We start from the raw sequence: 23,086 nt of genomic DNA on the forward strand, positions 1-23,086 counted from the left end.
AGAGCGGTCTCCCTTGCATATCTGATCCAAGCAGCCTATTTGGACAGTTTCTACAGTGGGCGGGTGTTCAGCAACCTTAGCTTTTGTAGGGACCCAGGAGACTTCAGAACTTTTTGCTATAATAGGGAGTAATAGGCACAGCAGACTAGCCTAAAATGCAAAGTGTAAAATCAGGAACCCCTACGTTTGTATGCTGCCTTGCCAGCAAAACTGAATTCAAGGCTACAACAAAAGAGAGCCCATGCATCACTACTACTACTACTACAGTGGTACCTCGGGTTACATACGCTTCAGGTTACATACGCTTCAGGCTACAGACTTCGCTACCCTGAAATAGTGCTTCAGGTTAAGAACTGTGCTTCAGGATGAGAACAGAAATCGTGCTCCAGCGGCACAGCAGCAGCTGGAGGCCCCATTAGCTAAAGTGGTGCTTCAGGTTAAGAACAGTTTCAGGTTAAGAACAGACCTCCGGAACAAATTAATTACTTAAGCCGAGGTACCACTGTACTACTACTACTACTACTACTACTACTACTACTACTACTAAAAGGTAGAGGGACCCCCTGACCATTAGGTCCAGTCGTGACCAACTCTGTGGTTGTGGCATTCATCTCGCTTTATTGGCCGAGGGAGCTTCTGGGTCATATGGCCAGCATGACTAAGCCACTTCTGGCATTTACCTTCCCACTGGAGTGGTACCTATTTTTCTACTTGCACTTTGAGGTGCTTTCAAACTGCTAGCTTGGCAGGAGCAGGGACCGAGCAACGGGAGCTCACCCTGTCGTGGGGATTCGAACTGCCAACCTTCTGATCGGCAAGTCCTAGGCTCTGTGCTTTAACCCACAGCGCCACCTGCGTCCCACTACTACTACAACTACCACCAAAAATAAAAATTTAAAAAATCCAGCAGCCAAACCATTAACAGACCAACACACAAACAGAACCGAACAAACAAGGCAAAAACTACAATACATCAGTCACCCAGAGAGTGAACTATCCTAAACCTAAAGACATTCCACTCACTGCCTGGAGCATAAGAGAGAGTAATGACGGCACCAGGTGGATCCCCTTTGCGAAACAGTTCCAGATTTAACCGTCCGTTAAGAGTTTGGGTGTAATCTTCGACACCTCCCTTTCCATGGAGGCGCAGATTGCAGCTACAACAAAGGCGGCATTTTTTCATCTCCGCCAAACTAAGCAGTTGGCTCCTTACCTCTCTCGCCCTGACCTAGCCACCGTGATCCACGCGACGGTCACCTCCAGACTGGATTATTGTAACTCGCTCTACGTGGGGCTGCCCTTGAGACCGACCCAGAAACTCCAGCGGGTGCAGAATGCCATGGCGAGACTCCTTACGGGGTCCTCGCTGCAAGATCACATTTACCCGGTGCTATACCAGCTGCACTGGCTCCCAGTGGGGTACAGGATCAGGTTTAAGGTGCTGGTTTTAACCTTTAAAGCCCTATACGGCCTAGGACCCTCGTACCTACGGGACAGCCTCTCCTGGTATGTCCCACAGAGGAACTTACGGTCTTCAAGTAAGGTCCCAGGCCACAGAGAGGTTAGGCTGGCCTCAACTAGAGCCAGGGCTTTTTCGGCTGTGGCTCCTATCTGGTGGAACGCTCTGTCACAAGAGACTAGGGCCCTGCAGGACTTGACATCTTTCCGCAGGGCCTGCAAGATGGAGCTGTTCTGCCAGGCCTTTGGTCGGGGTTCAGTCTGACTCCCTCTCCCCTTTCATAAGAACTTGCATGAAAGTGGCCTCCCAATTTTTCTCACAGGCCCATATAAGTTCAGCACAAACAGTTGGGCCTGGTGAGCATTTAAGGTCCCCAACCCTAATCTGCGGGTTGCCATCTGATTGGATTTTATTCTGATCCTGATCTAATTTGAGGATGTATTTTAATTGACTATCTGATTTTATGTTAATGTGTTATACATTTGATGTTAGCCGCTCTGAACCCGGCTTTGGCTGGGGAGGGCGGGATATAAATAAAAAATATTATTATTAATTATTATTATTATTATTTCAGGGCACAACCAACAAAGGGGAGCTTACTTCGGCAAACACTAGCCTACTAGTCTCCACAGTTAATGGCACATGGAAGACAGCTCCCAGTGATTAAGTGTGCATATTCAAAATCAGAATGGCAAAAGCAAGAGGGCTGTTTTTTCTCCATTTTCAAGTTTCATCCAAGTCTTCAGTAGAAAATAATAGCACAAGGCCTTGTCCAAGACCCACTTGTCAGCTCTGCCACCCCATCCAGAACACTCCATCATCGACCCAAAGAGGTGGTGGGAACCTTATTTCCATGCCGGCTTTCCATAAGCAGGAAGGCAGACCATATGCCACTTTTGTTTTGTTTTTTTAGAACACAAAGTACACTGAACACCATCTCATTCAGGGCTTCTACTGCTGCTCTCTATAAAAAGAAGCAGCATCCAGAACATTTTAATATTGTCACGATACAAAAGCCTACTTCATACAGCACCCAAATGTCATAAAGCCATTAATGGCAGGTCCCACCAGTTACAAAAGTAAGGGGAAATAAGTAAATTCAAGAAATGAAGTGTAACATTTGACATCTCCTCTCACTGAAGTAATACAAGCCGCAGTTTTCAAAATAGGGTCAGGAATCGTGCCCAGAAGTTAGGACTACCACCAGGTATGCTGGATATGAAATAGGGAGAAAGAGACTCAACGGGATATGGCAGGTTTTTAAATTAATGCTTTTTATATGCCTTTAACAGAATCTGACCATTCAGTTTATAGTTTTGGTTTGCATTTGTTTTTTATTGGTCAAATGCCAACTTCTTTACTTGTTTAAAGCTAGTTCTTACCCGATGGTTACCACAAGGTCCCAGGGTAGGGTACAACCACATAATCATAAAATTTCTAAAAACCAACAGAACAATTTGAAACAAACCAAAGGATGCATATCAGAGAGTAGAGTGGATCTGTGGGGAAGGAGTTCCACATTTGGGGAAATGCCACAGAGAATTCCATCTTCTGAAGCTACCAAGATGGAACCCTTTGCTGATCTCTGCAAGCAGGAAGGTCTGTATGGAAAGAGGCATCTCTTCTTAAGTTGCATCGAGCTTTAAACTCCAATATGAAGGTGATAAATTGGGCCCAGAAACTAACTGCCAACCAATGCAGCTGTTTCAAAACAGCTGCGACTTCTAAAAGAAACCCTGACCACTAACCTGATCCACTAACCGCTGCATTTTGGACCAGCTGAAGTTTCTGAATCATCTTCAAGGGCAGCCACAGCACTCCGGAGGCATGGAGCATGGAGTACTTGAAAATCTGGCTGAAATCATTGTTAACAGAGTGCAGTCTCTGAATAAGTAGTGTATACAAATTCTGGCACAGATACCCAGTGCAGAGATTGATTTATTACCTCATAGCAGGAGGAATTGGAGGTTAATTAATTGGAAATAATTAATTAAATTAATTGGAGCAGCAGTTGGTGGCAGATGCTGATTTGTGTGTGTTTTCCAAGGGCTTCAGTCCTACTAAGTAATGGATGAGTAACCGCCCCCAGTGGAAACCTAATTTGCTAGAGGTGTGTAGAAAGAAAGGTGTGAGATATCTGAATGATTTCCAGTTTGATCATAATAGCTCCATGAATTTAAGCTTCTTCTGGAACATTCGTGGAGAAAGTGAAGGACAATGACATGCTTTCAAGATTGCTGTGCCTGTAGAGCACAAAGTCCTGTATTTTTCAAAGGAATGAAACTATGAACTAGGAATGAACTAGGAAAATTTCTCAGGTTTCACCTAGGTCTGTGCCAGAGGTCACCAATACGGTACCTGAGGATGCACCCTTGAGGATTATCCCTGGCACCTAAACCTCCAAATTTTCACTTTGAACTATATCTAAGCTGCTGGTGCTCCTTGGAGCACAATAAGACCTGCCCCAACAGCTGGAATTTTATCCTCTGTGAACTCCCCCCCCCCTTTGTGCTTGTTTTGTAATACTGTGTTTTTTTCTGAATTTTTGCTAAATTACTGGGTTTTCTTCTTTGAAGTTATTGAAATGTTTTATAAACTGATTTCTTCACCAACCCACACACACACACGTTTTGTATTTGATAATGAGTGGTGTCTGTTCTAAGATGCTTTCGGAACAGCTCACTGTGGAAAATGGCTTACAATATTTTTTACCCACTTTCTGAAATAACAGAACCAATTTTTAGAAAACATGTGCCCAGTCTATGATCCCTCAAGTAGCGATGCAATAAAGATGTACCTCCATTAGGCAGAACAAGATCTACAGTACAATTCTACACTGCAGCGTTGCACGCAAATCTGGTTATGTCTTAAATAGAGGAAAATTTACTGCAATGCAAAATAAAGGAGCATCAAAAACATGTTTTAAGAAGATATGGATACTAAAGCCAATATGACATGCAATAAAAACCTATTCAAAATAATAAAAGCCACCCATTTGTTTATATCTTCCTTTCTAGTTATTGTCAGATGTTAGATTAGAATAAAAGACAACTCTTAGGACTCGCACGATCCAGGAGGAACATAACTCTTGATAGAGTAACATCTCCTGACAAACGAGGGTATAGTTAATTCCAGACAGAGCACCTCCTCTCAGTACCGAAATGAGTGACTGCAAAATCTGCCTCCAATGCTGCGGGTAGATTTTCAGATTGAGATGTTTTGCCAAAGGCACATCATGTAATATTTATGACACATAAATAATGGTCCATATCATTAGACAGAGGGAAAACTCCCAAGATTTATACTTCACTCTTTCCCTCCCTTGAAAGCAGCTCTTTCTACAATGTCACCATGACTTATTTAGCATAATAAGAATAAGTGAATGTGCTTACCTGCAGTGAATACTTGGCTTTTCTGTTTATGGCATGTTTCCAAGTTATAAGCGCAGGCCTTTGCATAACTTAACCTAAGCCAGAGGTGAAGCTATTTTGGCCAAACCACCCCATAGCTGTCAACTTACAGATTTGAAAATAAGGGACCAGCAGCCTTGAAAATAAGGGACCAGCAGCCAAAATAAGGGACCTGCAGCCTCACCTGTTTCAGGCACTCCAGTCTTCCTGTCCTCCTGCAGTCTGGTCAAACTCATGCTGGGTAGCTACGAGAACACTGTCCAACCAACATTTGTAACCAGAGGTTCAACTGAATAGAATCTGAATCACATGCACCACAAGGCCTATGCAGCCTCAATTTAAGATGGCTCCCCGGCCTGGCTTTGCACTGCAAAGTTTGCAGCAGCATGTGCAACAAAATGGCGTCCAGCATTCAAAAATACCCTCAGCTTGCATTAACTAGCCACACACAAGGCATGGAAGCTTCACCCCCCAGTCGTTCTTAGACTTCTTATTGGGTGAGCAACACAGCCAAGCAACACAGTTGGCCACAGGGAGGGAGGGAGAGGAGCTGCTTCCTTTGAAATTTAAGGGACATCATTTAAGGGACATTTTAGGGACATCTATCAATAAGGGACAGCAGCGGGACATGGCGCTAGAATAAGGGACTGTCCCTTCAAATAAGGGACACTTGACAGCTATGAACCGCCCCCATCTGCACTACATTTGATGTTGGGGTCTGCAGCTGATCAGCAGTGCCTGTAAAACCCTGAGCCTTTGCATACATGGTTGGACTTCAAATCACACAGGCAAAAGAAAATGGCATCACATGACGCCATTATGATATCAGGTGAGTGTGAATCCTGGAAGACCTGTTCCCTGCCCTGCAGGCCTTTTCCCTCATGGCCTGTGAGGGCAGGGCCCGGACTGACACTAGCTGCAAAAGCTGAGGCAGCTGAACAGACTCTTGGGATGGGGTGTTGTTAAGAGGTTTCTCCGGGGGGGGGGTGTTGCTGCTGGTTTTTTGTATGTTTTAAAACTTGTGATTTATGTGGAAATTGCCCAGTTTGGTTGTGTGTTTTTTATGTTTTATTTATTGCTCATAACTATCGCTGTTGTTGCTGCTGCTGCTGTTATTCTATATGCTGCCCATTTTACTGGGTTACCCTAGTCACTCTGGGAAAGCTTCCAACGAATTAAAACAAATTACGACATTGCGTTGTGAAGCTATGTCTTTTTAAACTATGTTGTAGTTATGTATTTCTTCATGTGGCAAGCCACCTTGAGCATGGCTTGAACTGTGGAAAGGCAGCATAAAAATAAAATTATGTATGTATGTATGTATGTATGTATTGACAAGTGACCTATGGTGAAGGTAATTCCCCATATTTGCCATAAACTCTGCAGGTGCTTACATGGGAAGTGACAATTCTCATGTGGCAGAAGTACACACAAGATGAGCTCTGCAGCCACTCAATGTAAAGGGCCACACAAGCAGCTGTATGATTCTTGCTTCAAAAAAAGTGTGGGGGGGGGGACTTATGTTTCCATGTACATGGACTATGATATAAAAGACCCATCTCATATGTTCCCCTTTGGAGGAAAGGGGCACAGGTACGTGATGACTGCCACTGACCAGCTAAGTCCCAGAATGGAGCCATAGAAAATCATGACGTCATCTACTTCAAGCCCAGTCCTTCCAAGCTGTGGTAAACATCATGCTTGCCAAAGCAAAGCTGCTTTAAAACAGGCTCCTCTTGACAACTCTCACACAAATACGCATATTTCAAAGCTCTTAGTCCTTTGCACATTGTTTCTCCTCACAATCAGCATGGTAACACACACACACACACACACAGAGCCCGGTAGCCTCCGGAGACATGCAGCATGCTCAGGTACACTGTGCTACAGATGATCCGCACAGCAAGACCTTTTAAAAGCTATGCCAGAGTAGTGAAACACTCTCCACAGGTTTGCCACAGAATAACTGCACAGCAGAGTGTGTTCTTAAAATGTTATGCCTGTATGAAAGAAAAGCTCCTCCGAGTATAATTTTTGACAGCATCTCCAAGCATGCACACCAGCTCTCTTGAGTAGGCTAAACACACGTCTAACACAGTCTTTAAGGCAGGGAGAGGAGATTTTTGGCGATCCAGAAGCTGTTAAGACTCCAACCCCCCAATCATCTTTGATCGCTGAATATGCCGCAACCTTGGCATTATCAGCAACATGCTCTACCCAACTGAGCTATCTGAGTCAGATTTTTTATTTTGCAATAGAAATTTCAAAAAACCAGAGAAGGCGCATTCCATCTTTCAAGTTTGAATCACTATGTAATAAGTTCAGAAGCCTAGGATTAAGCACAATGAAGTCACCTTTATATAATGCCTGGGAAATGAACGCTGTTGCAACAAAACAATTTTGCTCTCAGCTTGGAGCCTTCTTTTCTTTCTTCCCCACCCCACCTTCCAAATGTGGGGAGAAGGGATGGGGAAAGGTGAGCAGCTGGGGAGAGAATTTGGAGTGGGGGGGGGAGAGAAAGGGCTATGTCACCTGTTCCATTTCTCTGCTCCACTACTGCTCCCTCTAAACAACAAAGAGACACATGCTGGGATTGCATTACATTGCATTTGTATCTCAACAATTAATTAAACCTTTAGGAAGCCTCAACACACCTTTTTGTAATTTAAACTCACTACTTCTTGTGCCTCCAGTTATAACAGTCAAGAGCACACACTTTCATCACCATCGTGTTATGTTAAGGCTGCCATTAAGTTCCTGTTTTAATTTTCTATTTTTCAAACGCTGAAAGCATACCTACTTCATCTAACCTTTTCCTCATAAAAATTGCTGAATAAGCCTTTCCTTTACCTCCCACCCCCACCCCTGCAAATTTGCTCAGTTTTGCCTAACTTCTTCTTAAAGAACTAAGTGGAAGACAGGATTCCTAAACTCAACAAACAGCCAAGTATGTACAGAGGCAGAATACCGATGCAATGCATTTGTGCTGAAGTTGTGCTGCAGTGTAGAATTTTAGAGCACTGGGGAGCACCCTCTAAAAAGCCTCTTTTTCCTGCTCTCCAGCTCGCTCACTCTCCATCTCTCCACTCTCTCTTCAACTAGAGCTTTGAAGCTCTGGGGCTGGCTGGAGGCTGCACGGGAAAGTGTCAACGGCTGAGCTACCCCATACCTCAGCTGTTAGACGGGGAGGATGAGCGGCCTAAACAAAGCCCTATTGCTCCTCAGGTCTCTTTGGGGCTTCCTCCAACCTCACCGACATCCTCTTCAGGCTCCAGGGAGGGTCTCTGGATTCTCCAGCTCCACTCCACCCCCAATTTTCTCGTATGATTCTATCATCTATCTATTTCCCAGCACATAAGGGGGGAGATGCCTGTACATTCAGAACTACTTGCAACAGTGAAGTAACAGTAATGCACCATCCGCTTTGGAGATGTTCTACAACAGGTGTGTGAACCTTTCAGGCCTTCCAATGCTGCTGAACTACAACTCCCATCAGCCCCAGCAAATAAGGCCAATGGATAGGGATGATGGGCACTGTAGTTCAGCAGCATTTGGAGAGCCAATGGTTCCCCACACCGTTCTACAACAAGCAAAGGACCTTAAGTCCAACAAAACTTTTGCAAGCAAACCTGCTATATTCTTTTAAAGGAATCTCAGCTCAGAAGAGATTGGTTGTCTGTAGCTTCATTCAAAGTTCTTTTATTTATTTATTTCATGGCAAGGTGAGGTGAGCGGGGAATAACTGTTCATACTCTTCAAGAACGTATAGCATTTGGTGGTTTGATAATACCAGGTTACATATAAAAAGGAAAGCATTGTTCAGAAGCAGCATTTTGTGAGAAATTATACACCCACCCACCCCCACCCACTGACACAAATCAGAGCTATAAATGCATGAAAAACCTTGGGTATCAGAGTTTTTAGTGCTGAATATTACGCAACTTTTTGAAAAGAAGTATTAATTGTGCATTAATCATAGCAGCAGCATTTACGCTATTTCAGCACTAACTGATGCTTTTCTGGTAACTTTTTATGGATCAAAAATTACATACTGAAAATATAATCCTAAAATAGAGCGCTGCAGAGAAAACTCTCTTGAAGTCTGTTCCATAGTTATAACACAACAGCTTCTGGCTTTACAAATCCCTGGCATTTGAAAAAAATATTCATTTTTTTTATATTTAAAAAAAACCAGATCATAAGCAGGAGCTTTCAAACACCACAATGCATTAAGGCTGCACAAGATATTGTTTTTATTCCTGAATCTGTGCTTTAAATAGTTTGCATTAAGCAAGACATTGAATACTCCAGAAATAGCTCTAGCTGTAGAACTCCTTCCTGGATACCTGCTGATGCTCAGACATCTTTCCAGAAGTGTCAAAAGGGCTTCCCACTTATGTAGCTGGAAGTTGCCAGGCTTAGAATGGTAATACTATTTTAGAATATAACCTTCCTGTTTTCATGCAATTCTTTACAAGCCCTCAAAACATCCACTAAGGCTATGAATTTCAAACAACTGCTTGATTCCATGCATGTGGGTTTAGTCAGAAGTTCCCAAACTGTGGCCCACAGTGGCCCACAAGAAGAACTTCATTTATTGTGCGTGCAGATTTGTGGTTGAAGATGTGAGAAGGATGGCACAGCCATACCATTAAGTATTTATATTGACTTTCAGTTGTATTTTTTTTATTGCTTCTTTTACTTCTTATATTGTATTTTTAATTCAAATTATAAAACAACAAAATACAATAGGTAAGAAATAAAAGACGCAATAAAAATACAACGAAAAACCATACAGTGTCTATTGCAGCACATTACAACAGGGGAATAAAGTCATAAAGGGGTCCACCGAGACCCTCGGCAATTTCCAAATGGTGTGTGTGGTGGTGGGGAATTTGGGTTAAGTAATAAACAAAAATGCCCTGATACTCTTTAAACTCTCAGTTTTTGAAATAAAGTATCACGCACCTCACACATAAAAGCATACAAAACCATGGTCTTCATCCCACATGGATACATCTGCCAAAAAAAACCCCTTCCATCCATCTTCCACAGAACCTACTCATTGCAGAGTATTCTGGGGAATGTATTCTAGGGTGCACACTATTCATGTCGGAATAGCACAGACTTCTTGCAGTCATTGTAACCTCACACGAACTGAGAGGGCGCCCCAGAACACATTCACACACACTGCTTCGCTGGGGCTACACAGTTCAATAGCAGTGGAAGTTTGTCCTCTATTCATGCCTTTCTGTGAATCTTGCCCTCAATACAGAAACACCTAAGAGGTTTCTAAGGAATTCCTCGAGCCCCCAGAACAGTCTGAAAACTGGTGCCTTAAAAACCACCCTTTACCTTGAAGTACAGGCCATTATCCCAAATTGATGGCACTTAACCAAGCAAGCTGGGACCTATTTTGCTAACAGTAACTGCCCAGGTAAGGCTTACTGAAAATCTGGGACTTCAGTAGTGCATATGATTTCACAACCAACTTAGCAAAACCCTTACTGGGAAGACCCTAGGAGGCCATGGTAGCAGCAAGCAATTTCCCTTTCAACAGCTCTTTCAGAAAGTCCAACTTCCTCTGACATTTCTGGTAGAGATGCTGAAATGCGGAAGAACAGCAAAGTCTGACAAGTGTCTTGAACCCCAAGGGAAACCTAACAATAAGTATAGTAGCCTAGCAGGAGAAACTGCTGAAAGGAAGTTGCTTAAGAGTTAACAGCTATTGGAAATGCAACAGTTGATTCCATCTTGTAGATGAGCAAGCCATGCTCAAAGGGAAGCACAGTAGTCACACTCAAGCCACAGATTAGGAGGAAAGTACCGTACTTTTCTCTCTATAGGACGCACTTTTCCCCCTTCAAAAATGAAGGGGAAATGTGTGTGCGTCCTATGGAGCGAAGACGCCATAGCCCCGCGACCCTCTCCCGGCTGGAGAGGTGACGCGCAGCTTTAAAGGCTCCTGCCATAGCCGCACGTCACCTCTCCAGCCGGGAGAGCGCGCGCGGGGCTAAAGCAACCCCCTGCGACCCTCTCCCGGCTGGAGAGGTGACGCGCGGCTATGGTAGGAGCCTCTCCGCTGCGCCTTTCCGCTGCTCCCTGACCTACTCTTTGGGGCTGGTGGTGGGCTTCCCCCCGCCAGCCCCAAAGAGCAGGTCGAAAGGAACCTGAAGCCTGGAGAGCGAGAGGGGTCAGTGCACACCGACCCCTCTCGCTCGCCAAGCTTCCAAGGTAGCCTGTTTTAGAGCGGCACCTTGTTTTAGAGCAGGAAAACAAGAGGGGGAAAGTTCTCCCCCTCTCTGTGCGGCGCCTCTTGCCGCTTCACTGAAGGGGCGCTGGGCAGAGAGGGGGAGAATTTTTTTTTCTTGTTATCCCCCCTCTAAAACAAAGTGCGTCCTATTGTCCAGTGCGTCCTATGGTGCGAAAAATACGGTAGTTGCTAAATGGAGGATGGAGCAGAATGTGCAGACGTTTTTGATTTTTTTGTGTAAATCCCAAAGAGGCCTTCAAAAAATCTCAGAATGCAATGCACTAGATCTGCCTTCTACAACTTCCACTGCAGCACATTGCACTGCAAAGTGCCGGCAAATACCGTATTTTTTGCTCTATAAGACTCACTTTTCCCCTCCTAAAAAGTAAGGGGAAATGTGTGTGCGTCTTATGAAGCGAATGCCAGAACAGCGAGAGGGATCGCTGCTTTCGCTGCACAGCGATCCCTCTTGCTGTTCTGGCTTCTGGGATTCAGAATACTTTTTTTCTTGTTTTCCTCCTCCAAAAACTATGTGCGTCTTATGGTCTGGTGCGTCTTATAGAGCGAAAAATACGGTAAAAAGTTATAGTTCTTCCTATCCATGTAGGCAAAGTGACTTAACTCAAAAGACAGCGTGCGCGCGCGCACACACACCAGTGTTTCAAACTCCCATTGTTCTGAGTGCATTTTGCAACAGGGAATTTCATTAGTGCAAGGAGTTTCTGAGCTCTGGTAGCAGTACTACACCTAACATTTCAGATAAAAACTGCAGAGTGGAAGGAAAAGGGGACTTTTTTCTGCCTCCCCACTTCCAGCTACTCTCTGAAGACTGGAGAAGAGACCCTCTTAAGAATATTAGGTGGGTGGGCAGGGGAAGGACTGAAAAATGAACATGTGAAAAATGAACAAAATATTTTAGCTGCAGTTCATTCATTTTCAGCTTTGTATTCTTGCTATAAAAAAACACACCTATACATTCTGTTGTTGCGCCAACAACCTAGGTTTAAGATGCCATTTGGCTCCTGGCTTTCATATCTCAGTTTCTAACAGCAACACACACACACACACACTATCATAGAGGTAAACTAAGTGGAAAACAAAGGCTGGTTATAGGATTCTGTTTTTTAAATAAAGTTAATGAAGAACAACTGGCTAACTTTTAAAAAGAACCTCACAATGCTAGAGCTAGATATAAGTTAAACTTTTATAAAGAAGTCTGGGGAGGCTTATACAACAGAGATTAATTTTTCAAAAGGCCTAACGACCAAAAGAGCTACAAGTGTCCTTGCTAAATACTCTCAAAATGCTTTACAAAGCATTAATTGTTCACAATCTTTTAGCAAACAGTTCATGTATCAGGTGACTCAAAAGCTTTCTTCATAGCAAGGCCTTCAGCTCAAGCCAAGAGCTAAACAAAACAAGGGGCTGCACCTTTTGTACCAGCAGAGAATTCAGACTATGGCACAATTAGTATTAATAAGCAGCCAGTAAGATATAAAACAAGCTTATAAGATTAAAGACAATCTGTCTAGGGGAGGGGTGATCAGTGACGCCAATAACTTATGTCTACCGATTTCAGTGCTCTTAGCATGACTTAGCTGGATATCACCCAACATCCACAAACCCGCTGATGTCCTGCCATTTCAAAAATAAAACCAAAAAAATGTATATTTATATGTATCTGCTCTTTAGCCGTTTGTTTTATGTACCTAATGCTAACAGTCTGCAACTGTAACAAGAAGTCCATTCATTCAGTAAACTATGGCTCTCGCTTACCTCCCAAACCAGAATCTAACATTAGTCGTACCTTGGTTTTCAAACGGCTTAGTTCTTGAATGTTTTGGCCCCAGAACGCTGCAAATCTGGAAGTGAGTGTTCCGGTTTGCAAACTGTTTTTGAAAGCCAAACGTCCACCGGGGCTTCCAATTGGCTGCAAGAGCTTCCTGCAGCCAATCAGAAGCCGCATTTTGGAAGTCGAATGGACTTCCAGAAAGGATTCTGTTCGACTTCCAAGGTACAACTGTAGTTTGATTGTGATTTGAAACACTGCTTCAGAGGGCAAGTGAATGTAGTGACTGTTGTTGGCATCCGTCGGTCTCCGTTGGCAATGGGGGGGGGGCTTTGGGGGTGAAATCAAAATGTTGGAAGATCACAGCACTTGCTGCGTCAGTAGCAGAGATGCCAGTTTGCAAGGGCAACCGGGGGGTGGGGCAACATCACACTGCTTCAGCCATCCTTCCCCTCTGCAGAAGGAGAAGCAGCTGGCCACTGAAGGTGTGCTGCACTCAGCTCCACCCACGTGTGCTTTGGACATGGGAGGGGTGCAGCCTCCACCCAAAAATATTGGGAGGGCCCAAAAGGGATCAGACCCCCCAAAAGCTGGTGCCCCTGGGCTGTAGAAACAGATACAGAAGAGATGTGCTTTGTTGCAGATGGGACAGATGAAGGCCTCCAGTTGTGCTACACCATGGCATTTCTTCTTTCTGTGCTACAACTAGATACAAAAGGTGATCTGAACACACTAGAGAACGAAAGCATATGCAAGCCTGAGGCTTATTTACATTACTATCAAACCATGAGCTGGCACTGCACGTGAACCATCTCAAAAAATCTCTCACATCTTTGGAACACCCAAGAAAAGTATATCTTTAACATCTCTGGGGGGAAATTACCTGGGAAATATGATTGATTGAGGACTCCATTCTCCGGAGCTGGGACGCTTGGATATCCAGTAGTTGGAGCACATTGTTGGCCAGTGCATTGATCTGATAAGCAACACTGGCCAAAGACTGAGTTGTGTATGCTTTGGTCTCTTCTAATGCTTTCCTTTTGTCTGGAGCCTGAAGGAACGAAGAGAGAGAGATGTATTATTTTTCGAAGTTCAGAGAGAGGGAGAAGAACCTCTTTAATAATTTAGATCACCCAGAAGACCTTATTACTGGATGTGCAGTCTGATAAGGTGGAACCAGAAATCCGCAACACAGAGAGAGCAGAAGGAATAAGCAACTAGCAGCATATGGTCTTGTTTAAAACTCTGCTGCAGGATCAGTAGAAAACCTCTAATAATTTACTACAGCAACACTTTTATAGCTCTCCCATATCTTTTATTGTAGGCAGCGAATGGAAGATGGTGGAATAAAAACTCCCCAATATTCTTGAAGTGTAGAATTTCAGAAATCCTACGTAAACCAGGAGGGCACATTCCTTCCCTCCCCCACTTGTGCTAGATGTTCTCTTTCCCACAATCCTCCTAGAAAAAAACCAGCACTGGATCTAGATTGCCTACTAAAACTTCTGGAGAAATGTTTTAAAAGCTTTCCTTACTGCTTAAACCAGTTACATTTCTTATTGTTTTACAAATACAGCTTGCTAAACAAGCATCTTCCCAATGTTATTTGTGAGTTCCACTAAAATTAAAAAGGCGCTCAGCATGCTATTAACTTATTGAATTAACGGTAACTGATGGCCACTCTTTTAGATGGCTTCAAAACTGGATCAGACAGATTCATGGTCTATCAATGGTGCATAGATAGATTAGATGGTTAGATAAATGATAGATAGACAGCGATACACACATTCCCTCCAAGTTTAGAATCAATATGCCTCTGAATACCAGTTACTAGGGAGCAACAGACCTTGGCCTAATCCAGCAAAGCTCTTTCCCCCTAAAAGTTGGGACATATATGCCATTACTCCACTGGTACATCAGTCTCAATAATTTCCAGAACTTAAAGGAACCACTCCATCCATTCTTGGAGTGAAGTTCCGATACTACAGAACATAGATGTTTTGCCAGAACTAGAAGATTCCTTAATTGCCCACCACAAAATGTCAGCCTCCAAAATATTTAACAGCAAATTCAAAAAGTTCGAATTCTAAACTTTGGCTCAGCATTCATAACATTGGACTCACGCTGTTAAGGGTGTTGTTTGAGCAAAAGGGCAGCTCCAAAACACAACTTTTAATTATGAAAATTAAATTTCCTTGTGCATGTTGGTAAGGGGTAAAGAAAGCACTTCCATTCATGTGTTTCACACAGCTACATCTTTGCTCTCTCGCCTTCCTCTGCAACACCAACTACAACTTAATCAAACAAGTCCCATCCTCCTGCCTCCCACAGAACAGCTGTTCCAAACATGAGTGGAATATTGCAGGGACTTGAGACCTTCAACGGCCTATTGCTAAAATGTTGGAGAGCACATATCCGAGCATCCAGTGCCAGCAGTTATGAACAGCCCGTTTGCAATATAGGGCTGATACATAAGATATACTTTCCTAAGGCTATTAAACAGTTCAGAGCTGGAGTGAGATTTGAATCAGGGATTTTCTGGTTTCCAGATTATATACTGTGCCACAGGATTCTACATCACTTCTCACAAACAGGAGAATGTGGACAAGCAGAAGAAGGGCAAGCAAGAAGAGACAGTGCAAACAGTCAAGACAATGGAGGGACAAAACCTCTAAGCTATCTAGAACCAATATTTAGCCTGCCTTCTAACAGACAGGTACAGTAAAAATATTTTAGGGCCAAATAAAATTGCTTTATCTTCCTGCAAAGATGGCTAAGCCAGCATTTGGGACTGCTACAGCTGTAACATCCACACACGGCTTCTGGGCTAACCCAAAGGCTTTATGATCTCCAGGTCTCTCTGAATTGTGGCACTTGCAAACTTCCCAAGTCTCCTAATGATGCTTAGATCGAGAGCCTGCTGCAGCTGATAGACATGCACAGGAAGCCGTATGCAGGAAGAGCAGCCTTTTGCTTTTCCGGAATGATAAGCATATAGTTCAGACAGGTTGCTATCAAAACGCTAAACGAAGCACACCATTTCCGTTTGGCACAGCACTTTATATCTACCAGAGTGCTTCTTTCAAAGGAAGAAATATTGCTATTGACAAACTGAAATGTGCAAACAGGAAGGCATAGAGAAACATACAGACACAGGTTCTATGCAGCCTTAAAAAAAAAAAAAAACCCTAAATAGCAAGCTTAGCCAGGAAATGGAGTGTTCAATTGGCACTCAAACCAAGCTTTGTATTTCCTGACTGCAGTGAGTGCAAACCGGAGCTTTCAATGTTGCATCATTAACCCCTCCATCTAAATGTCTTTCCCTACTATTAAAATTGCAGTGGAATCGAAAGACTGGGGCAATAAGGAGGGAGGCATGGAGCAAAAATGCTTCTTCTATTCGCAAAGAAGCAAAGGAGCTGGGGTGCAGGATTATAGGTGTGCAGTGCTATTACCACCTCTTCTCAGCATGCCAAACAAGGCTTTTCCATTGGATAACTACATTCCTTTCAATGGCCAGTTTAATAAAAGAATGTTTGTGCTGGCTGGGAAAGTTCCAACCAAGAAGTATAACTGGAAGCCGGGTGTCCTACGAAAGCATTTGAAAGACCTCACAAGGGTTAGAACTAGCGAGCAGAGACAGGTCCACCCACGGACTCCCAACCTTTCTGCATTGAGCAGAAAGATCTGAGAGGGTCTTCTGCTTGAATGCACTTGCAAGTCTCCCCAGGGTTCCCGATCACAAGGGGCTTGCAAGTGCGTTCAGTCAAATGCGCTTATTATGAGCCCCCTTCAGACCTTCTAGGAAGGTCAGGGGTAAAGCAGATGTCTTCAGCACATTTGTACCATTGGATGTTGAAGCCCTCTAGCATTCAAAATAATGCAGGAGTAAAGCTAGAGAGAAGACAATACATTTTGTACTTGGAATCATAGAATTGTAGAGGTGGACGGGACTCTTGGGGATCATCCAACCCCTTTCAATGCAGGAATATGCATTGTCCCATGCAGGAATCAAACCTGTAACCCTGGCATTATCAATACCATGCTCTAACCAATGAGCTATCCAGGCATCTACACTATACACCTTCCACATTAACCTCCAGCTTCGATAAGATAAACTGCTGTTGCACTTTGGATGAGGCTTTTACCCCTCACTTCCAAGAGTCCCACAAGGCCTGGATGCAGATATAGCCATGCCTTGCACCTAAGTAGTTCTCCCTCTAGAGGAAACACATTTTTCATTTACTACTTTGTCCCTGGAGGCAACTTTATGAGCAAACTAATTAACTGTCTGCTGCAACATACCCCTGTGCTATACTTCCAGCTTGTCACAGATGAAAACAGGGATTTGCTACACTATAAAACTCCTATTCTCAAGTCAAAGATCACTTAGTAAGCTCCACTATGACTACAATACTATCACTTGGACGCTATATTCATTTAATCTACAACAGCCCTGTCCTTCACAGGTCCAGCAGCCAAGAGGGCAATGGTTATTATGATAAAAGTTATAGCCAAAAAAAAACCCCCTATTTGTCTACAATACTATCCTTCATGGTGAAATAGTACTGATTGCAGTGAGTGAAATGGAAAGCTGGTACCTCAATGCTCATGTGGTACACAATGAGACACATGTGTTCTAATCTTCCATGTTTTCAGATCTGGGGCCCACTTTGAACTCAAACATGCATTTGAGGACCTATTTCTTTTTAAAAATTTACCATAGTATACTGCTGCTGTTCCAGGTTGTGAGCCATCTTAGATGACACTGCAACCCAGCAGCGGATCCTGGTCACTAGTTAAAGATCAATGAACTAGCAGACAAGGTGAATGATAACATTAAGCAACTTACCAGCAGCTTACACTAAAAAATACCAAAAGCAAGCATGCTTGCATGGCAGAAATGGGGATGGCAGATAATGGTTTACCAGAAGCAGGGAGAAGGCAATAGGGACCTTCTCTGGTAACTAGAGAGAGTTGGCCTCTGTAGTAACTTCCTTCCTCTACTTTGGCACTGAGGGATGCCTCCAAACATTGTTGGCAAAAGCCAACCAGGTGCCATTATCTTCCTAATTATTTAAGCTCCGAGAAGAGAAGCCCTGTGTGTCTCAAAAGCTTCCTTTCATCATGTTTAATACCTGTGGGTTCAAATAAATGATTTTGTATATTCTGCTTTTTTAACAGGTCTTTCTTGAAAAGGGTTGCTGTAAAGAGTTGCTATAATTTTTGCAACAAGAACTACAATTTAACCTGTACTGAGGCTGTGTAGCTGAAAAGCAGCACAAATGTTCATATGTAAATGTTCTGAGGAATCAGTTCAATTGTTGTAAGGGGGGTGGGGGAGCTGCAGCTAAACTTCTTTCCAACAACCCCTTGGATAAACAGACCTGTACAATTTAAATGCATGAAAGCCTACAAAAGATCCTGAATGAATTGCATTGAGCCCTGCATACGTTTTCATATAGCCCAGTCTACTTAGCACTGGCTGGTGAGAAACAAATTAGATTATTTTAATCCATTTACACATGACTTAAACAATCTGTCCACATCACATTTTACTTAGCACAGGATGCTGTAACCTACAGAACTGTGCCAGGGAAAGACAATGGTCAACGTGCTTTCATTTAAGCAATTCACTTCCGCTAATTCACTTCACTTATTACTTAAGCTTTCTGAGAAACCTACAGAATTCAATTTACATTTCCTGGCAAGTGGAACAGTTTAGCTAGTTATGTTTGTCCTCAGGTTGTAGCAGCACTTGCAGTACATTAATTGTAGATTGAGGAATTAAATTCTACTCCCACCAGTTTCAGTATGTGCCAGATTATTGGACAGGCCTATGTCAATATCAACGTTTCAGTGTAATTCAAGCACCCCTCTCTACATGAAGTGATCCTCATAAGGGCATTGGAAGGCAATATGTTTCCACTCTCAGAACTGTCAAAAGCCTGTATATTTAGGTGTATGCTGCATACAGCTATATCTTTTTTAAAAAGTACAAGACCTGGAATCCACAGAAACCTAGTACACCTGTTAATACAAAAAGCACTTTCTTAGTCCTCATTGTGGCAAAGAAAGGTTGCAAACACTACGGCAGCATTTGCTGTAGACTCAGAAACCAGAGAGTTCATTGGCCGTGGGCACATAGTTCCCCTTCTCTTTCTCTCGTCATTTCCTAGTCTCCATAGGCTTCCTGTTTCCTCAGATATTAACTTGTAAATAGCCACTTGCCTAGTCTCCCGGAGCAAGCTAAAAACAAGCTCTGGGTCCACAATGCTCCTGCAATGTGGCCTGTCACACACTTCCATGAAGAAAAGGGGAGCAGGGAAATCCTAAGCAACTGAGTGGGCAAGGCTCCCCAGACAGAGAGACTTTTGATCTAGAGCAGCGGTGGTTCCCAAACTTGTTTTCCCGTGGATCACCTGAAAAATGCCGAGTGTCTTGGCAGACTACTTATTGATTTTGTTGCCTGCTGTAGAAACTGCAATGTGCTACATTATATACTCTATGAATTTTAATTGCATTTTTACAGATACTTCACGGGCCACCAGAATGAAGCTCACGGGCCATACTTTTGGGAACCCGTGATCTAAGGGCACTACTACGATATTGCTAATCACAATATTTTAATTTATTACCTGCCCTTCACCCTAAGGTGGCTGGGTAGGTTACGGCAATCGAAAATGCAACATTAAAACTGCTTACAAAGAGTGGGTCCCAAAAATGTACATGCCCACTGCCAAGTTAGAGAGGTGCAGCTATGAGCCAAGTGTAAGAGCTAAACTCACCCTGCCCAGAACACAGTTCTCTAACAGCTGAAAGCAGAGCTGCCTCCCTCTTTCTTCTGGGCTCGGAGGATGGGGCAAGCAACTGATCATCTTGACCAGGGCTAAGCAACCTAAGGCCCCAGAGCCAGATGTGGCCCAATCGCCTTCTCAATCCAGACTGCGGACAGTTCAGGAATCAGCATGTTTTTACATGAGTAGAATGTGTCCTTTTATTTAAAATGCATCTCTGGGTTATTTGTGGGGCCTGCCTGGTGTTTTTACATGAGCAGAATGTGTGCTTTTATTTAAAATGCATCTCTGGGTTATTTGTGGGGCATAGGAATTTGTTCTTTTTTTTCTTCAAAATATAGTCCGGCCCACCACATGGTCTGAGGGACGGTGGACCGGCCCATGGCTGGAAAAGGTTGCTGACCCCTGATCTGGACACTTCAAAAATGAAGAGCTATCTTAAATCAGGGTTCCATTGTAGACAGGGTGCCCACCTACTGGATGTGCCTTCATCCTGTCTTTGCAAGGAGGGGCAGGCACTGAAAGCGTGTCTGAGGAGAAGTGGTTTCATTTATTTCTGTGCTTCTTCTGCAAGAAGAGGATGCAGCCAGAGTTGGCTAATTTTGCTTTCCCTCCCCGCCCCCACACCGGCCTCACCCCTGTTCAGACTCCATTTGGGAGGCAGCCACAACACCAGTTTCTCCCCATCTCCCTTCCCATGTTTCTCCTCCCTTGACAGACTTTAGCTTTTCAATGTCACACTAGGGAGTGTGGCACTCACGTGGCAATGGGCGTGTGCAGCATCTCATTGACACACGCAGCACCACAGAAGCAAGACTGAGGGTAACCACGAAGGAACAGGCGAGGTGCAGCCAGGCATTTGCAAATGCCGTAACAGGCATGTTTTTCTTGCTAACCTCAAGTATTGCTTAACTTTGACACTATCCTGGCTCCCCAAGGTTCAGGAGGGGAAAGCGGGGACACGGTTCTAGACACTTTTCTTTTTACCTGAATAGAGTAGGAAGAGAACTGCAGGTGCAGGCGGTGGTAAAGGAAGCCACAGAAGGCCAGAGCATGGAGAAAAAGCAACGCTCCCCCAATTTGCAAGGCTGCTGTAAGGACTGACCAGCATATTTTGGAGAAAGCAAAACCTAAGGGTTTGTGAAGCAGTTTAAAAATAAAATGTGCACAACTGAAAGCAATTTTCGGTTTAAGGCTCATTCAGGCGTTCTTTACAGGCAGAGGGCCTTTTTGGTAGTGGTGCCCACCCTGTGGAATGCCTTCCGCCCGATGTTAAGGAGTAATTCGATAACATTTAGGAAACATCTGAAGGCAGCCCTGTATAGGGAAGCTTTTAAAAATTTAATATTTTCTATGTTTTTCTAATGTTTCTAATACTTTCTATGCTGGAAGCTGCCCAGAGTGGCTGGAGCAAACCAGTCAAATAGGCCGGGTACAAATAAAAAAATATTATCATCATCAACAACAACAAAGCCCAGGATTTTAGTAAGTCTCAGATTACTAACTGAGTGATCCTTCCTGCCTCTAAAGACCTGAACAGGCAGTTTTCATCATCACCAGCACCTTAGCATGGCTTCACCCAAACTCTCTGGTGTTGAAAGAGTATCAAGGGATTCGTTGCTAGATGGACATTGTGAGTCTAGCAAGGCTGCAAGGAGAAAGGATGCTGAACTCTCCAACTCAGCTGGAGTCATCTGGTAAGCAGCCAAGGGAAGACTCTTGAAAGAGGAGGGGGAGAGCAGGAAATAGCAAGAGACTTGTAGACATTTCATTTGTCATTCCTTCCACAATTTTCAGGCTGCAACTAGCTGCCAGTGCCAAAACAGCACCACTAAGGCACAGGAGGGAGGTCTCAGCAAACTTGGGAGAAGCCCAAGGTTTGCAGAAGTACGAAAGATATTGGATGGCTTCAAAAGCAGGAGGGGGTTTGACAAATTCATGGAAGATAAGGCTATTGTGATGGCTACTTAAACACAATGGTCATGTTTTAAGCTCCACTGTTGAGAGACACTATGCTTCTAAACACCAGTTGCTGGGAGTCACAGATGGGGAGGGCATTTCCAACATTCCCCGTGGAATTATTTTGAGAAGTTATATTGATTCAGATCACCAACCAGGAAAGTGCCTTTCCTCTGCTAATCCCCAATACTGAGCATTAGCTTCCTTTATTAATCAGTGCCTACATATACAATTAATATCACTGAGAGAGAGAAAGCCTCGTCCCTATAGTAAGTGGTTAGATAAACTCTATACAGCCAGTTATTGGCATCTGTCTATCTTGGAAGACAATGGAATGAGCCTTTTGGGGTGGAGTCAAACTGTTTGAGAGTTACAGTGCCTGCTGTGGCTGTAGAGCATGGGTAGGCAAACTAAGGCCCGGGGGCTGGATCTGGCCCAATTGCTTTCTAAATCCGGCCCACAGACGGTCTGGGAATCAGCGTGTTTTTACATGAGTAGAATGTCCTTTTATTTAAAATCCATCTCTGGGTTATTTGTGGGGCATAGGAATTTGTTCATTCCCCCCCCCCAAATATAGTCTGAGGGACAGTGGACTGACCCCCTGCTGAAACATTTTGTTGACCATTGGTGTAGAGACTGATATGGGAGATACTTTTTTTGTTGCAGCTGGGGCAGATGAAGGCGTCTGCTTGCGCTACTTGCAGATACACCATGGGAATTCTTCTCTCTATGCTCCTCCAAAAGGTCATTCCTCCGCTGGTCACTGCTATGGATGCAGGACTTGACTGCCTGACTCCAAGCAGCAGCCCTATATAACACAAGAGACTCCTTGGTGTCTCTCAGCAGTTTGAAGTAACCTTCTAATGCAGCCTGTGTCAGCCCTGGGTCCCCAGATGACAATGAACTAAAACTCCCGCCATACCACTCTAGCAGGATCAATGGCCAGGGATGATGAGAGTTGTAGTCCAACAACATATGGGAACCTAAGGTTGAGAAAGGCTGCTCAAAAGTGTTATCCGTCCACCTCACATGTTTGGTGTTTTGTTTTTTGGGTTTTTTAAGAACTTGGAAGGCTGGCCTGCACTTTTAAGGCATTATTCAACTATTTTCGTTATTTGTTGTAGAAACAGGTCGCAGTTTCTCCAAGCTCCCCTCGAGTTCCTGTTCAGCTCAGTCTAAGCCTTCCACACGTGATCTGTGATAATGTGTCCCGGAGGTTTAATTATCCCACTTGCGCTAGCTAATGTTTACAGACTACGAGCCAAGAGTCCAATTTGCAGCAACGATTAAGAACTGTAAATCCAGAGGTCATTTAAAATAATTACGAGATAGCTACCTATCGAGTGAGGTTGTGGGTTTTTGGTTTTTGAGGTGGGGGGCTTGAGATATTGCCGGCCGTTTCTTCACGTTTCCACAAAG

At 43.8% G+C, this 23,086-nt stretch overlaps 1 protein-coding gene across 10 annotated transcripts in view; it reads right to left on the reverse strand.

The window, feature by feature from the left end:
• ABI1 (abl interactor 1) overlaps nucleotides 1–23,086 on the reverse strand; it is a 95,156-nt gene that overhangs the window by 44,715 nt on the left and 27,355 nt on the right. For all 10 annotated transcript variants that reach the window (XM_082193800.1, XM_082193802.1, XM_082193798.1 and 7 more), the window contains exon 2: nucleotides 13,795–13,962. In XM_082193800.1, the coding sequence (XP_082049926.1) occupies nucleotides 13,795–13,962 (168 nt within the window). The remainder of the gene's footprint in view (nucleotides 1–13,794; nucleotides 13,963–23,086) is intronic.

The sequence above is a fragment of the Podarcis vaucheri genome (assembly GCF_965113315.1).
Source record: "Podarcis vaucheri genome assembly, chromosome: 12".
Taxonomy (NCBI): domain Eukaryota; kingdom Metazoa; phylum Chordata; class Lepidosauria; order Squamata; family Lacertidae; genus Podarcis; species Podarcis vaucheri.